The 21,567-nt window shown below is 33.0% G+C and overlaps 1 protein-coding gene across 3 annotated transcripts in view; it reads left to right on the top strand.

Annotated features, from left to right (window-relative positions):
• The window catches only part of LOC114333727 (alaserpin), a 305,048-nt gene extending 285,109 nt beyond the window's left edge, over positions 1 to 19,939 (top strand). For 2 of the 3 annotated variants that reach the window (XM_028283677.2, XM_028283695.2), the window contains one exon: positions 8,913 to 9,190. In XM_028283677.2, the coding sequence (XP_028139478.1) occupies positions 8,913 to 9,052 (140 nt within the window). In that variant the 3' untranslated portion in view covers positions 9,053 to 9,190. Of the gene's footprint in view, positions 1 to 8,912; positions 9,191 to 19,666 lie in introns of those variants that run through there. The other variant, XM_028283678.2, reaches the window with a different exon arrangement.
• Positions 19,940 to 21,567: the final 1,628 nt, after the last annotated feature.

The raw sequence follows: 21,567 nt of genomic DNA, 5'->3' as shown, positions 1-21,567 counted from the left end.
TCACTAATTTAAAAATCGATGGAAAAATTTTTCTTTTTGCTGATGATACCAGTATCACTTGGAGCAACTCAACTATTGCAACTCTTCATGCAACTATAACTTCTGATCTTCTTACGATAAAAACCTGGTCTGACTCTAATTTACTCTCCTTTAACGTGGATAAAACGGTAGCATTATCATATAAAGGTGCTCTTCAACCCCTGCTTGTGAATAGCAGCCAGATCTCTACCGTTGATTCTGTAAAATTTCTTGGTATTCTTTTAGACAGCAACCTCGAATGGTCCCTTCATATCGATTTGTTAAGTAAGAAACTCGCCTCGGCCTGCTATGCCATAAGATCTGTTTCGAAGGAACTCAATTTAGCATCTTCTAAAATAACATATTTTTCTTTATTCGAGGCTCATCTTCGCTATGGTCTTCCTTTTTGGGGGTCTAGTACAGCTGCCTAATTTGATGTTATTTTCAAATTACAAAAAAGAGCAATAAGATATCTGTTTGGCCTCAGAAGAGCAACCCATTGCAGAAGTTACTTTAAAGATCACGAAATTTTAACTCTTCCATCTTTGTATATTTTAGAAACTGTTTGCTTAATTCGTAAACACATGCATGTCGTTCCAGCAAGGCCTCATCATGACTACTCCACCAGAAATTCAACTTTTGATGTCTATTTACCGATCCCGTCTTCTGAGTTAGTAAAGAAATCTATACTATATTCCGCAAAAAAACTATACAACCATCTCCCTTTACAACTCAAATCTGCAACATCCTTTCTCAAGTTCCGTAAAATGACAAAAGCTCATTTATCTAAAAGACCATATTATTCAGTAGAAGAGTTTCTTAATGACTAACTAAGAAATCACAGTAATGTACAAGTAACTAAAGTGTATTTATATATATTTGGGTGTCACATACAGCAGCTTAAACTTATTAGTTCCTTTGTTTGTGTTTTATTATATTATGTTGTATGTTCAATTTTGCAATTTATAGTAATTTTGCAATATATTGGTTTTTGTTTTTTTACTTCACTTTTTCAACTTATTTATATTTTTTTTATTGACGATTTATCTAATTTTATAAAATTGTATTTGTTATTGTTATGTATATCTTTTTCGTGAATCTGTGTTAAGCTTTGTCCATAAAATTGTATAATTTTCAGTGACGATAAAGCATAAAACAAAAAAAAGGAAGGGGACTGGTAGAACAGAAAGAACTGGAGAGAACGGTTGAGTAAAGGAATACAGTGAAAACTGTGGGAATCCTTAGTTTATACAGGGTGTTTCATTAATAATTGTCCATATAGTAACTGGAGAAACCTTAGCACAAAATACGAAGATTTAACCTAAAACACCTAAATAAAATGTGGTTCTTTACTGAGTTACAGGGTTTTTTATCTAAAAATTTAAAAATTATTTTTGCTCAGCATTTTAAAACTGTTCGACGTATCCTTTTCATACGTGCCAGAAAGTGCGACTACCAGAGGCGTACGACAGGGGATGATGAATGGTTGATCCTTCTCAAATTCTACGCCACTGGAGGAATTACTATTTTAGTGCCATTTTTAGATTCTCCAATACTTTCTACGTAAATAATATACTCTTTATTGGTAACGATAAGTCATTAGTTTTCGAGATATTTGAAGTTAAATATGAAACGGCACAGTTATTTTGATTAATTTATGATATGATTCATATGATTAAAATTTAAAAATTATTTGTACCCAGTACTTTCAAACTATTTGGCGTATCCTTATCATACTTGGCAGAAAGTGTAGGTACTGTACACCCTACTAAAATAAGATAAATAAACGTTTCTAGCTACTACCAGAGGCGTACGACAGGGGATAGTGTCTGGTTGACCCTTCCCAAATTCTACGCCACTGACAAAATTGCTATTTTAGTGTAGTTTTTTGATTTTGCAATACTTTTTATGTAAATAATATACTGTTCATTCGTAACGATAAAATGATTAATTTTAGAGATATTTGAAAATAATAATGAAGCGACACAATACATTAATCAAAATAACCGTGTCCTTTCATATTTAACTTCAAATATCTCGAAAACTAATGACTTTATCGTTATATGAAGAGTATATTATTTTCATAGAAAGTATTGGAGAATCCAAAAATTGAACTAAAATAGCAATTTCGCCAGTGGCGTAGAATTTGGAAAGGGTCAACCATTCACTTTCCCCCGTCGTACGCCTCTGGTAATAGCCACAAACGTTTTTTTAACATAATTCAGTAGTTTGTAAAGTACCTATACTTTCTGCCAAGTATGAAAAGGATACGTAGAATAGTTTTAAAATGCTGAGCAAAAATAATTTTTTAATTTTAAGATAAAACACCCTGTAACTCAGTAAGGAACAACATTTTATTTAAGTGTTTTAGGTTAAATCTTCGTATTTTGTGCTAAGGTTTCTCCAGTTACTATATGGACAATTATTAATGAAACACCCTGTATACGTAAGGTTTTCTCAGTCTATGATAAAACTCTACTGAATATGAGATAGCGTATATCACCAAACTAAATATTACCATCAGTATAAAGGACATAGCAGCCTCAAACTTGGAACAATACGTTCCTTTAGGATGAAATATAATGTATCAAATTATAGGCCTCAAATTTTGTGTACAGGTTTGAATAAGTACACATCCATTCAATGCACATTAAAACATGTTGTTTTCCCTTTGATTGAATCAGATTTGATAACATTGTCATCATCATTCTCTTTGCCTTATCCCTATGCGGGGTCGGCTTCCCTAATTGCATTTCTCCACACAATTCTATCTTGGGCCATATCAATGTTAATCCCCTTTACCAACATGTCCTGCCTTATCGTCTCCCCCCAGGTCTTCTTTGGTCTTCCTCTCCTACTCCTTCCAGGAATCTGCACTTCAGCTATTCTTCGTATTGGGTGGTTAACGTCTCGACGTTGAACATGACCAAACCATCTTAACCTATGCTCTCTCATTTTGGCATCAATTGGGGCCACACCTAGACTTCCCCTAATATACTCATTTCTAATTTTATCCTTCTTTGTCACTCCACTCATCCATCTAAGCATTCTCATTTCCGCCACATGCATTCGCTGTTCCTCTTTCTTTTTCACTGCCCAACATTCAATTCCGTACGTCATAGCTGGTCTTATGGCTGTTTTATAGAATTTTCCCTTCAGCTTCATTGGAATTTTTCTGTCACACAACACACCACTCGCTTCTTTCCACTTCATCCATCCAGCCCTAATTCTACTGCATGCATCTCCATCTATTTCTCCATTACTCTGTAATACCGATCCTAGGTGCTTAAAACTATTGCTTTTTACAATCATTTCACCATCCAAAGATACCATTTTATTTGTAGTAGCTCCATCTTTAAATGAACATTCCAAATACTCTGTTTTTGTCCTACTAAGTTTTAAACCTTTTTCCTCCAGAGCTTGTCTCCACTGTTCCAGTTTTTGTTCTAAGTCTCTTTCACTATTTCCTACTAACACGACATCATCAGCATACATTAAGCACCATGGAATGTTACCCTGTATTTTCGCTGTTATCTGGTCCAAAACTAATGAGAATAAATACGGACTAAGCACAGAACCTTGATGCAATCCTACTTTCACATGAAATTTATCAGTCTCTCCCACACCTGTCCTAACACTAGTCATTACTCCCTCATACATATCCCTCACAATCTTTACATATTCACCAGGGACTCCTTTCTTATTGAGTGCCCACCACAAAATCTCTCGAGGAACTCTATCATATGCTTTCTCAAGATCAATGAATACCATATGAGCGTTTGTTTCTTTACTCCTGTATTTTTCCATCAACTGCCTTATAATGAAAATTGCATCTGTTGTTGATCTACCCTGCATAAAGCCAAATTGATTCTCGGATATTTCGGTCTCTTCACGTATCCGTCTATCAATTACTCTTTCCCATATTTTCATGGTGTGGCTAAGCAGTTTTATAGCCCTGTAGTTTGTACATTGTTGTATATCTCCCTTGTTTTTGTAAACAGGTACCAGTATACTGCTTCTCCATTCGTCTGGCATTTGTCCAACTTCCATAATTCTATTAAATAGACCTGCTAGTCACCTTGTTCCTGTCTCTCCCAATGCTCTCCATACTTCCCCAGGAATATCATCTGGTCCTACCGCTTTTCCTTTCTTTATTTTTTGAAGCGCTTGAGCCACTTCCTCGTTGGTTATTTTGGTGACCATTGCTGCTACTGTCTCCGTTGACTCTACAGGCTGTCTGTCAAATTCTTCATTTAATAAGCTGTCAAAGTAGTTTCTCCATCTCTTTTTGACATCCCTTTCGTTAACTAGTATTTTATTATTTTCATCTCGGATACATCTAATCTGATTAAAATCTTTTGCTTTCTTTGCTCTCTGTTTGGCTATTTTATATAATTTGATAACATTGTGTTCGACGATAATTCCTTCAATAATTCAGCTTCAGCAAAACGGAGCTAAGTACAGGTTCGGCATTTTTTGTTTCCAGCATAAATCGCATTGAGTGGTACCTACATAATCTCAAATTATTATTCCATTTTTACCGCCGTCTTGCCATTGAAAGGCATTCAAATGGTGTGCAGTTCAAACATGCACCAATTTAGCAATAATGTCAAACACAAAATCAACATTACAAGCTGCTGTCCCCACTAAATCATAAGGAAATTGCATAAAAATTTAAATTAAAAAAATGACAGAAATCACAACTGAACATAATATAAAATATATATCAAAGAAAAAGAAGTTATTCTTATCATTTGTTTGGCCGCTAAAGACGAATAAAATCTACGGAAAATTTAAGTTATACCAGCCAGCCTAAAACTCGCCCTCATTCGTCGTGACATCATATCATTATGTTTGAGGTCCGCGCCATTAATGCATTATGTTTGATATTCGTTTACTGGTTTGTAATAATTTAATGGTGTATCTCAGTTTTATAAATCATAATTTGTGTAAACTATACTTAAATATTTCATAATATTTTAGTGTTTTGTCAGGACATTTTCTTTAAATGACCTAAGAGGGTTTTTTTTAAGGGCAGTATGATAACTTGGGGATAAAAGGCTCATGATGAACATAAATCTTTATTATTATGATTAATTTATTTTAATTTTATAGTAAAAACAGTTCCAGAAAAATATTTTGTAGGTAAATATCATTCAATCTGTAATGTTGTATATCTACCAAAATATACCAAAAGGTATAATATATGTTTTTTTTTATTAAGAAAAAGTCGCATCCACCTAATGGTTATCAGCGACGGAACAATACATAATAGGTTAATACAAAAATGTGGTACAATATAAGTATAGTACAAAGGTAAGGTTACATGCATTATCTACAAAAACTTGTTAGATTTTATTGAATTTACCAATTGTTTTCAAAAAGTCAATTAAATTTTTTGGTTCTTTATTATTGGCACCCAGAACTGACATATTTGACACGATATTAAAATCAATCGGTTCTTGTGTATATTTTGGCATTCAATGTTTGACAGTTAGTTGTGTGTTACACGATTCACAAATATGTGGTTCAGATCTTAAGAACAAATATGAGTGAGTAAGCCTGGTAAGGCCTAGTCGTAGACGGTTGAAACTGCTTGCTCATAACAACTTTTATAAACTGTTTTGACTTTTTTTTACTGTGTCCTTAATTTGCCTGAGTTTTGAATTTGAATTTTGCCATTCATCGAGCCAGCCATTTAACACAGATTGTTTTATCAACACTTTCAAGTCATTAGGGGCACATTTTAATATCGTTTCTGAATCCGCACTAGTCACTGCACTACACGCACCTGAGTCTGCATCTTCATTTCCACTAATGCCCACGTGGGAAGGAATCCAAATGAAGTTGACTATTCAACCATTTTTGAGATAAGTGAAGCTCCAAGTTGATCATTTTTTCAATTGGATGAGTTGGATATATCTTTTGTACAGATGTTATCGCACTAAGCGAATCAGAAAGAATAACTACTCTAGTTATGTTATTGTCGTTAGAAAATTCAAGCGCTCTGTAGAGAGCGAATAATTCGGCTGTGTATACAGGGTGAGGCAGATAAAGGGCCTATTAGAAATATCTCGAGAACTCAAGGTAAGAAAATTATGAAAATCGGAATACAGGGGTTTTGAGGTGTAAGCTATTTAATGAAAATATTTTGGCCTCTTTGCTACTTCCGGTTATACCGGAAGTATACCGGAAGTTGGTTGTAACTTCGTTTTTTTAAATGGGACACCCTGTATATTTTTGGATTCTCCTTGATATCTTCTTTCTTAAAATATAAGTTTTTGTAATATTATACAGGGTAGGTTAAAAGATAATTACGTTTTTTTCTTAATTTCGTAGCAAAATTCACACCCTGTAGAATTGTAGTAGTTTGACATAATAAACTCTATTTATGTTCAAATGATTTTTAATATAGTCTACTATGTTAAGAATTATTGGTATAGTTAAATTTTTCCTTTTTGGTATACATGGTTGGTCGAAACTCAGAATGAGTATTTTCTGGATATTCTGGTTATTTTAGGATACTTTTTAATTTCTTAAGCAATCCCTATACCTAACTGCTTCAATTTGTGAGTTATTGGTGATTCAATCCAAACATTAATTCCAACACAAAATACCTGAAATTTTGTTAGGTTGGCCGTAAAAATATTTAATCACAAATAATTTTTCGGAAATAAATACATACTAATCGAGACTGATACTTAAAATTGCCAATAATGGTTGAGCTATCAAAATATCTACGTAGTTAAGATTGTTGGTGCGATTAAAAATTAAGCACAAATTAAAGCAGTTGGGTATAGGGAATGCTTAAAAAATTAAAAAGTACCATAAAATACTATTTCATTACAATACTAAAATATAATGTGTTCTATTTAAGAAAACTCAGAAAATACACATTCCGAATTTCGACCCACCCTGTATACTAAAATTCAAAATTTAGCTATACTAATAATTGGTAACAATAGTAGACCATATTAAAAATCATTTGAACATATATAGGGATTTTGATGTAAAACTACTACAATTCTACAGGGTGTGAATTTTGCTACGAAATTAATAAAAAAACGTAATTATCTTTTAATCTACCCTGCATAATATTACAAAACCTTATATTTTAAGAAAGAAGAAATCGAGGGGAATCCAAAAACGTAAAAATATATAGGGTGTCCTATTTAAAAGAACGAAGTTAAAATCAACTTCCGGTATAACCGGAAGTAGCAAAGAAACCAAAATATTTTCATTAAATAGTTCACACCTCAAAACCCCTATATTCCAATTTTCATAATAATTTTCTTTACTTTAGTTCTCGAGATATTTCTAATAGGCCCTTTATCTGCCTCACCCTATATACCGCAATGCGGAAAAGTCGAAATAAGTGGTACTAAAATGGTACTAGTAAAAGTTTATGTTCTATGGATTTGTGTACTAAAATTGCAACTCCCCACTTGCGAGAGCTGTGTTAGTTCGGTCTTTACGAAAGCATGTAAAGTCTTTACGAAAGCATGTAAAATGTTTTGGCGAATATGGGTTAGAAGATACAAGATTATTTTCCTGTAGACATATAATTTCGGGACAGTGTTCTGATTGAATTATATTGAGCATTGGTAAGCGATGGAAAAGTCCATCAATATTCCACTCTAAAATTGAGTTGATTGTTATGTTTCAGTTGAAGAGAGATCACTCTCAGTAGTAGCTTCTTCACCGAGAAAACGTATCAGTAGGGTTTTTAGCCTTGTAAAACGATGTTTGGTAAATTATTATTATACCTCGGACGGTGTTACCAGAGGTTTTCCATTGTTTTTAATCGGGTAGGATATAAAGTGGTATTTTAAATATCATTTTATGTGCTATTAGATTAAAAACTTAAACTTTCTTCTATAAGTATTCCAGTTGAAAAAAAGCGCTCAGTCATTTTCCGGCTTTTCAAGTGCTTTTTAGGTTTCGTCTCTTGGGGTATAATATTAGTTGCAAATATGGTTATCATGAGGACTACTATAAACAAATTGGTGGGATGCATAAAACGTAGTATCTGCTAATGCTTCAAGTATATACTAAATTTTTGAAGTTTTTACTACACTTACAAAGAATTAGTTTCCTTCGTAACATATGCTACTATTTACCAGATAGATAGAAGAATGTACTGCGTTTTTAAAGTATTTGCTAGTTTAGTAATATTTGCTTCAGTTTAAGTGAAGTTGGTGGATGGACGACTTCGGCGTAATTGTTTTTTTGTTTCAACATGGCAAGCATTTATGAATGTGCGTCGTAGAAAAATCTACAAACTAGGAAGAAAATTTTTGAGGTTATTCCTTTATCATATAAAATTTATTAATTGTTAAGAAGATTAACAAATAACAATTTGTTCATTTTTATCCTCGCGTAACTCTTTTGTCGCTTCGGAATCTGAGTCACTCATTTTTACTCATGTACAATGTACAATTCTAATAATTAAGTACGTAAACATGTGAATTCACAAATCACAAGCAAATGGAAAACTAGTTTCATCACGATCGGTCTAACGCAGACACGGCTGGCGCTACGCTTAGTAGTACATTATATACTTTACGTCAGTAGTAGGTATTTCTGTTGTGTAGGATGTTCCTCTCAACAAAAGCCCATACTTTTATATGATAGTATACAAAGTAGATACTATATGCTGAAGCAATAGTATCTACTACGTTTTATGCATTCCACTCAATAGGTTAGGTAGGTTATAATATAGAGGTTAAGTCGAAAAATTTCATAGCCATTTTCCGGGATATAGTAACAACCCATTAACATTCTGGATTTAATTTTTAGCCCCGTGAATAATTTAAGGTATACAAATTATTCAAATTTCTTCACATAAATACGTTTTTGCTGTTTATTTATACATTAAATTATTACTTTTTTAGTTGGAGTCCTTCGTCAGTCGAGTATAACATACATTGGACCTAAACCATTCATCTTTACGGCAGACCATCCATTCTTCTATTACATTAGAGATCATAACTCGGGTGTTGCCTTATTTGCAGGAAGGGTCAATAATTTCTAATACCTATGTAATATCTTTTTCCTAAAAAGTTTGTCTTTTATAAAATACTAACTTGTTTAATGCTGTTTTTTGTGTTTTTAGAATGAGAAATGTTAAATGGTTTTATAATATTATATTCAATAAAGTAATAACCAGCAATCCATTTCTTTTTATTTAACTATTTGCAAGAATATTGAGTATGTTCTTTAACTGAACTTCTTAATAATATTTTTTAACAAAGATGTAACCTATTGTCGACCTTTTTTAACTGAATGCTCACATGTTTATTATGCCTACATTGCATAATACTGTATCTGTTGATCCTTAATTAGACAACATGAGACAACAAATGAGACGACAAAATTAATGTGGTGATATTTAAGGAGCTTAGAGAGGATACTACATTCGACTTCAAGATCTGCGTTTACATACGAAGATACCAAGGAGCACGACATTCCTTAGGCTACTGCCAGACAAGCGACAGTTTACAGCGCCGTAAGAGCAGCAAAATAAAGCGCGAAAAATGCGTCCCAAGGTGTAGTCCTGTCGCCAGGGGGGGTACAACGGCCTTCTTAATTCAGATGGACTTACCCAAGTTTTTTTTATGTATTTTGGCCCATAGAACACGAATTTTTTGGGTAACAGTTGATCCGGATGTCGATAAGATTGTTATAAACAAAGAAGTTGAGGAATTACATAACAGCGATTTCTCGCAAAACAAAACAATTTTTTCTATTTTTTGGGTCATTCTAACCAAAAAATGTTTCTACAAGTTTTTTCGTAGGATGCATAGTTTTCGAGATAAACGCGGTTGAACTTTCAAAAAATCGAAAAATTGCAATTTTTGAACCAGAATAACCTTTGAATAAAAAAATAAAATAGCAATTCTGCTTACCGCCTTTAAAAGTTTAAGTCATATTTTATCTGTTTTGAACATTTGCATTGCTAAAAATTTATTTTTTGATAGTTAAAAAAAGCTATAAACACATAGTGTTTCCCGTGCCTAATACATGCGTTTTAACGCATGCTACGTAGAAATAGCCCCGCTTGCACTTTTACCTCCTCTACCTACTCATTCGATTTTAAATGAGAAATCATTAAAAACATCACTCAAGCACTAGGTGTTTACAGCTTTGTTTTAACAATAAAATAATAAATTTTTAGCAATACAAATAATTAAAACCGATATAATTTGACTTGAACTTTCCAATGCGGTAAGCAAAATTGCTATTTTATTTTTTAATCAAAAGTTATTCGGGTTCAAAAATTGCAATTTTTCGATTTTTTGAAAGTTCAACCGCGTTTATCTCGAAAACTATGCATCCTACGAAAAAATTTGTTGGAACATTTTTTGGTTAGAATGGTCCAAAAAATACAAAAAATGTTTTCTTTTACAAGAAATCGCTGTTATGTGATTCCTCAACTTCTTGGTTTATAACAATCTTATCGACATCCGGATCAACTGTTACCCAAAAAATTCGTGTTCTACAGGTCAAAATACATAAAAAAACTTGGGTAAGTCCATCTGAATACAGGAGGCCGTTGTACCCCCCCTGGCGACAGGACTAGTGAGTGTAGTGGATGGCCAGACTCAGCTGTAAAATATCGCCCAGCAAAAGAGCAACATAGGATATGACCCATGTTTCGCGCTTTATTTTGCTGCTCTTACGGCGCTGTAAACTGTCGCTTGTCTGGCCGTAGCTGTAGTATTTATTTTTGCATCTTTTTTCGGTCTTTATAATAAACTGTTTTTAATACGCTCATAATTAAAGGCCGTACGGCCACAATCGTCCTTATCAAACAAAAATATGTATTGTTATACGCAGTCAGTTTTCAATTATTGTTTAGTTTTCTTTTGAAAATTTTCCTACTACCTTAATTTGATGTTCAGATTTAAACCCAATATTAAATTATTTAATATCTAGCTGTTCCATTTTATTTTTGCCCATGCGTTATAATTTATTTTCAAACAGATTAAACCAAAACATAAACTGAAACGTATGTCGATGTGTATATATATATATTGTATATCTTACATACTACATACTTACATCCACGTAGTACGTTTCACTTTATGTTCTAATTTAATTTGTTGGAAAATGAGTCATGACGCATGGGCAAAGGTAAAATGAAACAACTATAGCTATTGTTATTTTCGTATTAGAAAAACTAGGAGATAATTTACCTTTCGCTAGTAAAATTATTATTTACTTCATTCTCTCCTTTACTATACCTCAGAATCATCGCCGTATCATTGGTAGCCAACCTGTTTTAATGCACTTAATTAAACTGCTCGTCAAAAGTTAGGCATATAGAAAATTATGCTCATTTTCATAGTGGATTTTTTCGTGAACAGATTAACGAATTTCGCTAACTTTTTTTAATTGTTTAGATTTTTCTTTAGTATTTACACAGTTGTGCAAAGGTTTACTCAAAGATCTTTTTTTACTTATATCGTGTGGAAGAAAAGAAATGTTTTTCTTATGTTAAGTTTGTGACACCCTGTAGGGAGGACGAGGTACATACATCGGAATCGTCTTGTCTTTTGTGAACATTTTTTTTTAGTGTCCCTGATATCTTCAGAAATAAGGAAGATAGGCGGTTTTACTCTTTGACGTGTGTTTAAACTGAACCAAAACTAAAATAACAATAAAAAATATCAGTTAGCCAAACTTTAAAAACAGAAAAGCACATGAGGTAAACAGTTCTTATCGACACCTATAAGAATTATTTGTCGACCAGGTAAGCGGTATGCACAGAGTAACATAAGAGAGACGATATTGTTTAATGGAGGCTCTGTGAAGTTTTGGGGTGGAATTTCCTTAAGACTAAGTTACTTTCGTACTATATGTAGGAAATAATTTCATCTTAGTGGTGATAGGACATGGTCTCCTCGCATATTGCATGGCATCAGTTAAAACACATATTAAAGTGTAAAACCGTCTAGTTTTTTTGTTATTAAAGATATAAGAGAAATTAAAAAAAAAACAAAATATTCCAAAAATATGAGACTATGACATTATATCGATATATACCCACCTTTGTGCGTTTTCCTCCCTACAAGGTGTCTCAAACTTTTGTTTCGTTTAAAACACATGTTAACTACAAAACCGTCTATTTTCTTTGTTTCTGAAGATATCAGGGATATTCAAAAAACAAAAGGTTAACCAAACATAAGACTACAATATGATTCTCATGTGTACTTACATTTTTACCTCGTCTTCTCTACAGGGCGTCTCACACTTAACATAAAAAAACATTTCTCTTCTTACACCCGGTATAAGTTCAAAAAAGAAGTTTGGACTGGACTATCGGCTCTGAACGAGTGAGTTGGTAAAAAGTATTGCACCGACTTTTACTTGAGTTTTTGTGGTTAATCCAAAATATTAATTAGTGTAATTTGGAAGATATAGAAAATAAACAGTTGTGAACGGATTGGTGATATTTTCTCATTGCTGCGGCGCGGCGGCGGCTTCCAGCCAACAAGCAGGTATTCCAGCGTTTATTATTTGATTGTCTAATTTATTGATGTCAACCTATTAATAACAAATTAATAAGTACGGTCAATAGCCTCGGGTTTTCCACATACCAATTGGTATGACAAACAACATATTTTACAATATGAATTGATATTTCCGGGCGCTCCAGGAGAAATATAAACATTAATCTTCACCACTCAATTGCTTTTGACTACAAAAGCAATAAAATTAAGGATAATCAATCTACAATCAACAATAACATATCAATGCCTTCATCTAGTAACACTGACTCTTCAACACCCACATCTTACGTTGCCGCTATGATATCCAGACCGAAGCCTTCCTTCCCTAAAAAGGAGGAGGCAATTATTTACCATTCAGAAGAGAACTAAAAACTATTTGATTATGTATAATCCACAGGTGATATTGTTGGACCCAAGAATATAAACTTACGTGGATAGAAATCGGCCCACTTAAATATTTGGTCTTTTTTGATGTCTCATATTTTCTAAACATGTTTGATGATTTAAGTGATTTTTTAAACGTGTTATAGCCTGATTCTTTGACAATACTACGGTAATAATATTGTTGCTAAACAGGTAAATTTTTATTGTATACCGGGTATACCAATTAAACTGTGTTTTTTTCTCAAAGTTCGCATCACCCTGTGGAATATTCTAGCATTTATAAAATACTGAAATTAAAACACAACTATAGCCTCAGGTTTTCCAAGCATTCTGTTTTTTGATTCGTTGGTTGATGTTGGATAATAAAAAAGTTAGATACTTTAACAACTAGACATGTTCTTCATCAATACACGGTGTTTCTAAATAAGTGCGACAAACTTTAAGGAGTAATTCTGCATAAAACAATAATGACAGTTGACTTTATAAACGTATGTCCGCAAATGTTTCGTTGAACGGATGTTGAATTTTTTCTTACAAACTGAAGATAAACTGTATAAATATTTTTAAATCAAAGAAAATTTAAATTGTTATAAAAAAAGTAGATATACAGATAAATCAAACAGATGAAAGATTAAAATATATTATTCTTATATTATGTAATAATAAATCTTAAAACATTCTTATAAAATTATTTTATTATTCTTGTGGGTACATTAAATGTTACATCGGTTTTGATTATTTGCATTGCTAAAAATTAAGTTTTTATTTGTCAAACAAAGCTATAAACACATAGTGTTTCCCGTGCCAAATGCATGCGTTTTAATGTACGTAATATACGTAGAAATTCTGTATGCGCGCCTACTCGTTTGATTTCCAATTAGAAATGCATTGAAAACACCATTCAATCACTATGTGCTTTTAGCTTTGTTTAACAATAAACCAATCATTTTTTAGCAATAAAAATAATCAAATCCGATAGCATTTGACTTGAACTTTCAAATGCAGTAAGCAGAATTGCTATTTTATTTTTCAATCAAAAGTTATTCGGGTTCAAAAATTGCAATTTTTCGATTTTTTGAAAGTTCAACCGCGTTTATCTCGAAAACTATGAATCCTACGAAAAAACTTGTAAGATCATTTTTTGCTTAGAATAACTCAAAATATACAAAAAAATGTTTTGTTTTGCGAAAAATCGCTGTTATGTGATTCCTCAAGTTCTTTGTTTATAAGAACCTTATCGACATCCGGATCGACTCTTACCCAAAAAATTCGTGTTCTACTGGTCAAAATACATAAAGAACACTTGGGTAAGTCCATCTGAATTAAGGAGGCCGTTGTACCCCTACTGGCGACAGGACTAAAGCCCTCAAACAAGTTGATAGCATTAAAATTTATGCACCAAAAGTGTTTCAAAATGTATCTTTTAAATTTTTTTTCAAAAAATGTCATTGTTTTTTGTAAATAATTTCGTTAATATTTAAGATATTAGGTTCACCTAAAAACTAAAGAAAATTTTATTTGAAGATCTATTAAAAAATGTCAAAATTAGTCTATTAAACCTCTCACTTCTTTAACAATAAAAGGTTAAATTGCCCCGGTTACATGGTTCTCGCAGCATAATTGAAATATTAAACGTTTCTATCTCGGTTATTTTTACTCTATGGAAATAGTAGAATGGGTAAAGTATTTGGAACAGAAAAAACTAAAATTTAGTTATATATCATTTTTTACGTATATTGAGTATTTTTAAGTTATTATCAAAAGAAAATGAAAAGTACGATAATTTTTTTAAATTGTATCATTTTTTCTAAAATATGCATTCTGCACCGGTGATAATTGTTGAAATCATTAACTATGTTAACCTAAAGAAATTCTTGTGAGGATTACTACAAATTTTAATTTTTGTGGAAGTGGCGTATGTTTTATTTTTCACTTTTTCCTAAAAAAATCGAAAAGGTTCCCTTATTTTCATCATAACTTGCTCATTTTTGATGCTATTAACTTCTACTGGAGCTCCTTTGATAGGTACTCCGAAGTACTTTGACAAGTGCTTAAAAAGTATATTCTGTAAAATGCTCGTTTTCCAGTTATGTAAGCTTGAATACTTAGATTTGAGTACTCGTCGAAAAAAATATACATTCAATTACCCATAACTCACTTTGAAATAACATTAGTTTAGTTCTTTAAGTGGGGTGTGTATTAGATTTTTATTATCTTTAATTTTGTTAATAATAGTCTTTTTACAAAAGCTTATAGTTTTTGAGTAATACGTGAAAAACAGCTTTAAAACATGCATTTTTTTAAGAAAAAATAAAATTTTTGATATTTAATAACTCAAAAAGTATTGATTTACGTTAATAACTTTATATAACAAATTTTGCTTAGAAGTTGCCGCTATATCGATTTCTAGCAATTTTTTTATTAAAAAAAATTTCACCCACGAGAAGGGGTGGCATCCACCCCCAGGGTAAAAGCGCAAGTTAGCATCATGTCACCTTTGTTCCTTGAAGTATCTTCTAACTACTCACCGGTTTCCATGAAAATCGGTGAAGGTTCAACGAAATCGGAGGTGAAAACCTTCATTGACTCCACTATTATTATTTTTAGTTTTAAGTTTGACGTTGTCTTGAAACTATTTTCTTGTGGGATCTTATGGTAGGGGAGCAAAGTATGCTAAATGTGCAGTCACTCGAGCGCTTTGGAGACCTATTGGATTGTGAAGAGTAGGTTCTAAAACCAAAAAAAGTTAAATAACATTTTCCATTTTAGTGGGCGCTTGCCAATTTTAATTTAATTTTCCATTTCCAACAATGGTTTTTTTCCGATTATAGCGCCATCTATGCATAATTCGAAAAAATGTTTCGAATAAAAGTTACTTATTTTTTCGTAAGGAATCCAAATCTGCAATAAAAAATGGGGGCTCCTATTTAAGATTTTAAAGTAACCCCCCACCCCACCTCCGTGGGGGGTCGTGTTTGGTGTCGTTCGATAGATTTTGTAAAAATATTAAATAAGTGTATTTTACAGTTTTTCGATCTGATGTTCATTTCGCGAAGTATCGCGGGATTCGTATTTAAAATATTAAATTTACTCCCCACCCCTCTCCGTGGGAAGTCGTGTTTGGTATCATTCGATAGATTTTAAAAAAATATTGAGCCCATATTTTTTAGTTTTTCGATCTGTCATTAATTTCGCGAAATATTCGCTTTTTTCTTGTGAAATTTTGGGACTCACCCATTTCCTTACGCCCTGCTCAAATCGTCAGATTTTTTAAATATACACTCCTTTGCATGTACTTAACTTACCTTATCTTAATCTGACAATTTCGATTTTTTTTAAGGATAGATTTTTTTTTCGGGCCCCCCTTAACGAACTCCCCTGTGTTAAGAGCCAATATATGGTAGAGGTACATATGCAGGTACCAGGTTTCTCCCCATATGATAATCTGACGCGCTCGAGTAACTGCAAAAATCCCCGCTTGGGCTCCCCTACCATTAATGCAATTTACTATTCTTATTGGGAATAAGCCACAATTTTATTTTAACCATCGGATGACCAAAGGGGGTAAACTTTGACGCCAGTGTATATTTTCTTTAATAAATTCAGAAATATTTTCAAGTTTTAACTCGTTATTTTTTTATTTGAATTTAATATCATTCTAGATATCCTCATATTTTGTAATAAAAAAAAAGTTTCCTATTAGTCCTGTCGCCAGGGGGGGTACAACGGCCTCGTTAATTCAGATGGACTTACTCAAGTTTTTTTTATGTATTTTGACCCGTAGAACACGAATTTTTTGGGTAACAGTTGATCCGGATGTCGATAAGATTGTTATAGACCAAGAACTTGAGGAATCAAATAACAGCGATTTTTGGCAAAACAAAACACTATTTTGTATTTTTTGGGCCATTTTAAGTAAAAAATATTTCTACAAGTTTTTTCGTAGGATGCACAGTTTTCGAGATAAACGCGGTTGAACTTTAAAAAAATCGAAAAATTGCAATTTTTGAACCCGAATAACTTTTGATTAAAAAATAAAATAGCAAGTCTGCTTACCGCATTTAAAAGTTTAAGTCAAATTATATCGGTTTTGATTATTTCCATTGGTAAAAATTTATTTTTTTATTGTTTAACAAAGCTATAAACACGTAGGGTTTCCCGTGCTTTTACATGTGTTTTAACGCATGTAACGTAGAAATAGTCTTGATTGCACTAGTACCTATTCTACCTACTCGTTCGATTTTAAATGAGTAATCATAGAAACATCACTCACGCACTAGTTGTTTGTAGCTTTGTTTAACAATAACACAATAAATTTTTAGCAATGCAAATAATCAAAACCGACATAATTTGACTTGAACTTTCAAAGGCGCTAAGCAGAATTGCTATTTTATTTTTTAATCAAAAGTTATTCGGGTTTAAAAATTGCAGTTTTTCGATTTTTTGAAAGTTCAACCGCGTTTATCTCGAAAACTGTGCATCCTACTAAAAAACTTAGAAACGTAGAAATATTTTTTGCTTAAAATGACCCAAAAAATACAAAATATTGTTTTGTTTTGCCAAAAATCGCTGTTATTTGATTCCTCAAGTTCTTGGTCTATAACAATCTTATCGACATCCGGATCAACTGTTACCCAAAAAATTCGTGTTCTACGGGTCAAAATACATAAAAAAAACTTGGGTAAGTCCATCTGAATTAACGAGGCCGTTGTACCCCCCCTGGCGACAGGACTATATATTTTACGAATAGAAAATATTATTTTGATTTGGCTCCATTTTTATATGAAATAAATATCGTCCATTATGTGGAATTGCGAGTAATTTTGCACTGCGCATTATCAATAGTATAGTTCAACAAGAGAGGAAAAGACATATATCTCACGAGCGCAGAAGTTTGTTGGCACGAGCCGAGGTACGAGGCGAGTGCCGCAAATCAAGCGAGGGAGAAATATGTCGTTTTCTCACGTGTTGTACACTGTACTTTTTCTATGGATGCGTTTTTTTCAAGAGTTCAAACTTCACAATTAAATAATTTAGGATCTTTTATGTAGATTATATGCCAAAATGGAAATAAAATACATATTATACACATATGTAGGTATTTAACATTCTTAATATTTATATACTTTTATTTACTTAAAATTATAGTTACCAGTTATATTTAAACATTTTTGAAAGGTAATTCCTGCTAAGTTTTGATTTGACACATTTTATTTGACAAAAATATTTGTGTTTGTATTGTGCATGTTACCATGGAAACCGCGATTCTACGTATGGAACCGTGAGAAAAAATATTTCTCACTGCAATGGCCGACTTTTCCCACAGCCTGAGAAATTGTTCGTTTTGAATGCATGTAAGTAGTAAGAGAAGTTGCACATTGTATATAATAGCATCCATAGAAAAAATCTATTTTTAGACTGTGCCTGTTGCATTTGCCCTGTATAGGTCTGGATCCCGCGTATGAAAAAAAGTTGATTAATAGCAAGCTGAAAATTTGTTAATAGCTTAAGGGTGTCTAGTCGGATAAACTTTGATATATGGGAACACTGTAACAAAGGCAGTTTTAATTGTGAAACAGGTTAAAAATTTGGAGCGGTCAGACCACGAAAACGGCACATTTATTTTGTCCGACAGAACAGATTTAAACTCTCCGAACAGAGATTAAACACTCATGCAAAAATCAGACTGCTATTTATCACCTGTCATAATTCCTGTCATTTGACATATTCTACATGTTCCACTCATTAAAACGCCCCTTTAGTGATAAATAGCAGTTTGGTTTTTGCATGAGAGTTTATTCTCTGTTCAGAGAGTTTAAGCCTGTTCTGTCGGACAAAATACATGTACCGTTTTCGTGGTCTGACCGTTCTAAATTTTTAACCTGTTCCACAATTAAAACTGCCTTTGTTACAGTGTTCCCATTTATCAAAGTTTATCCGACTAGATACCCTTAAGCTATTAACAAATTTTCAGCTTGCTATTAATCAACTTTTTTTTCATACGCGAGATCCAGACCTAGTACATAGGTATAAAAATATGAACACTACGAAAAAGAAAAATCTTTTCGAAGGAGGCTCTTGCTTCAAGATTTGGCGCTTGAGATAGTTACACCCTTTATATTATAATACCGACCGCGTGAAGGTTTACATAGACACATTCAAACAGCCAAGCTATGGTACTAACAAAATTTTCAGAAGATTCTGAAAATGTAGAGCCAATAGAAAATCCCAGGAAAGGTGGCAGATGTACCTAAAATTTGCAGTCAATCATCCGACAGAAAATTCACATCGAAATGCCATAAATGCAGGTAAATGCCATTTTGTCTGTAAGGAACATTCCACGATTGAAAAAATTTTTTTGATATACATACCTGTGGCGACGTGAATTACTGTACCTACACTTTAACATTTCTTTAGTTCAGAATGATGATTTCTGTTTGTGTTCGGTTGTAATTAAAAATATGTTTTAATACTGTATATTAATAATTTTTTATTGATACAATACTAACATAAAAATTACGAATACATTATTTAATTTCTTAAAACAACTATATTTTTTTGTCAATTGTCATTTTTAACTGGGAGTCATTTTTTACCCACCGTTGGTGATTCGTGTAAAAGAAAAAAATATTGGTCATCGGAAGGTTAAATAAGGTTATAATGATGTGTCGATTTCCACTTTAAGAGTTGTATTTTGTACAAGTAAACATAGCTTTACCATGTATTTACATTATAAATTTACTTTTCAGCTGGATTCGCCTTAATGTCTGCTGTAACATACATTGGACCAAAACCCATCATCTTTACGGCAGACCATCCATTCTTCTACTACATTAGAGATCATAATTCCGGCGTTGCCTTATTCGCAGGAAGGGTTAATAATTTCTGATGCGTGTTATTTTTGTGCTAAGAAGTTTGTATTTTTTATAAAATTCTTGTTTCATACTGTTTTTTGTGTTTTTTGAATGATCAATATAAAATGATTTATAAAACAATATATTCAATAAACTAATATCTACAAATACATTCTTTTATATAATTGCCAATCCCATACTGCCAGTCACAAATTGATAAAATTATCTAAATATAATCTAAACTAAAGCTTTTTTATGAAACTACAATACAAAGTACGATTGCTTTTATTTACTACTACTACTACTAAGTACTACTACATACTACTACTATCGGTTTACGGCGTTCTCCGACCCCTAACCGCCATTCTTCCCTCTTTAGCCATAGACCTGGAGGGAATTCTTTTTCAATTCCCTCCCTCCAGCTTCTTCTCGGCCTTACACGTTTCCTTCTCCCTTGTGGCGTCCACGCCAAAATGTGTTTAGCGATCCTGTTCTCTGGCATTCTCTGTACATGGCCGTACCATATGAGTTGTTTTATCTTTATGTCATCAATTACTGTATGTTTGACTCCATCATTTCTCGTATTATCTCATTTGGTATCCGATCTCTTCTGGATTTGCCTGCTGCTCTTCTCCAGATGTGCATTTCTGCTACTAGTAACATTTTCTCTGTTTTTTGTTTCAGTGGCAAACTTCCCTGCCATATGTGATTATAATTTTAAGTATGGTATTGTATAAGAGCTGTTTGTTCGCGCTTTAGATATTGTTTGGTTCCACAGAATGCCGTTCATCAGGGATATGGATTTTCTACCCTGTATGTTTCTGTCGCTTAAAGCAGCATCGAGTGTTCCATCTTGATTTATCTTCATGCTCAGGTATTCATCACAATGTTTAATTTCTACCACATCGTCTACTGTAATAAACTGCTTTGTCCCTCCAATACATATGGCTTCAGTTTTCTTAACGTTGACGTCGTCACCCCATTTGCTATATTCTTCTATTAGCTTCCACGTCATGTAACTCAAGTCGTCAGTATCCTGAGCAATGAGAATTTGGTCATCAGCGAAACATAAAATGTATAGTGGTATGTCGTCATTAAGAGGGATTCCCATGCAATTACATTTTCTTTTCTACAGCTTGAGTGCTTGGTCCAGATAAATTTAAAAAGGGTAGGCGAAATACAGCAACCCTGCTTCAATCCTTTCGTGACCTTAAATCCCTTAGACATCATTGATCCAGTCTCAATTTTTGCAGTCGTTCCATTATACAAACTTTGGATTGCTTTGATAAGACCATGTTTAATGTTGGTTTGCTGTAGAGTTGACCACAGTTTGCTGAGGGGCACACTGTCATATGCGTTTTGTAATTATACGTACACCAGGTGAACTTCTTTATTGACGGCTGTTTTTCCTCAATAACTTGCGTTATAGAGTACAAGTGGTCTACTGTGGTCCGCCCAGGTAGACCAGCTCTAAAGTTAGCTTGCTCCTCTGCTTCGCAATCTCTATACTCATTTTCTATTTTGTTCTTAATAAGTTTCCCATATTGTCCCTACCATTTCCAACTAGCGAATGTGAAAAATCGGGTTTTTCAGATTCGATACCTTGCCCTCGCATTATAGTCTGGGCTGTTTATCGAAGAATAGGCCATTTCTGGGAAAAGTTATTTACCAGCAATGTTATTGCTGGAATCGAAGCTTATGATTATATATATTAATAACATAGGTATGCAAAGTCCGCAGATGGTGTGCTACTTTTTTTATTAACAAAATGGCGCCCCAAATCGTGTTTTTTTTTT

Source organism: Diabrotica virgifera, chromosome 2 (assembly GCF_917563875.1).
Source record: "Diabrotica virgifera virgifera chromosome 2, PGI_DIABVI_V3a".
NCBI classification, from domain to species: Eukaryota; Metazoa; Arthropoda; class Insecta; order Coleoptera; family Chrysomelidae; genus Diabrotica; species Diabrotica virgifera.
This window is presented reverse-complemented; position numbering and strand designations above follow the sequence as displayed.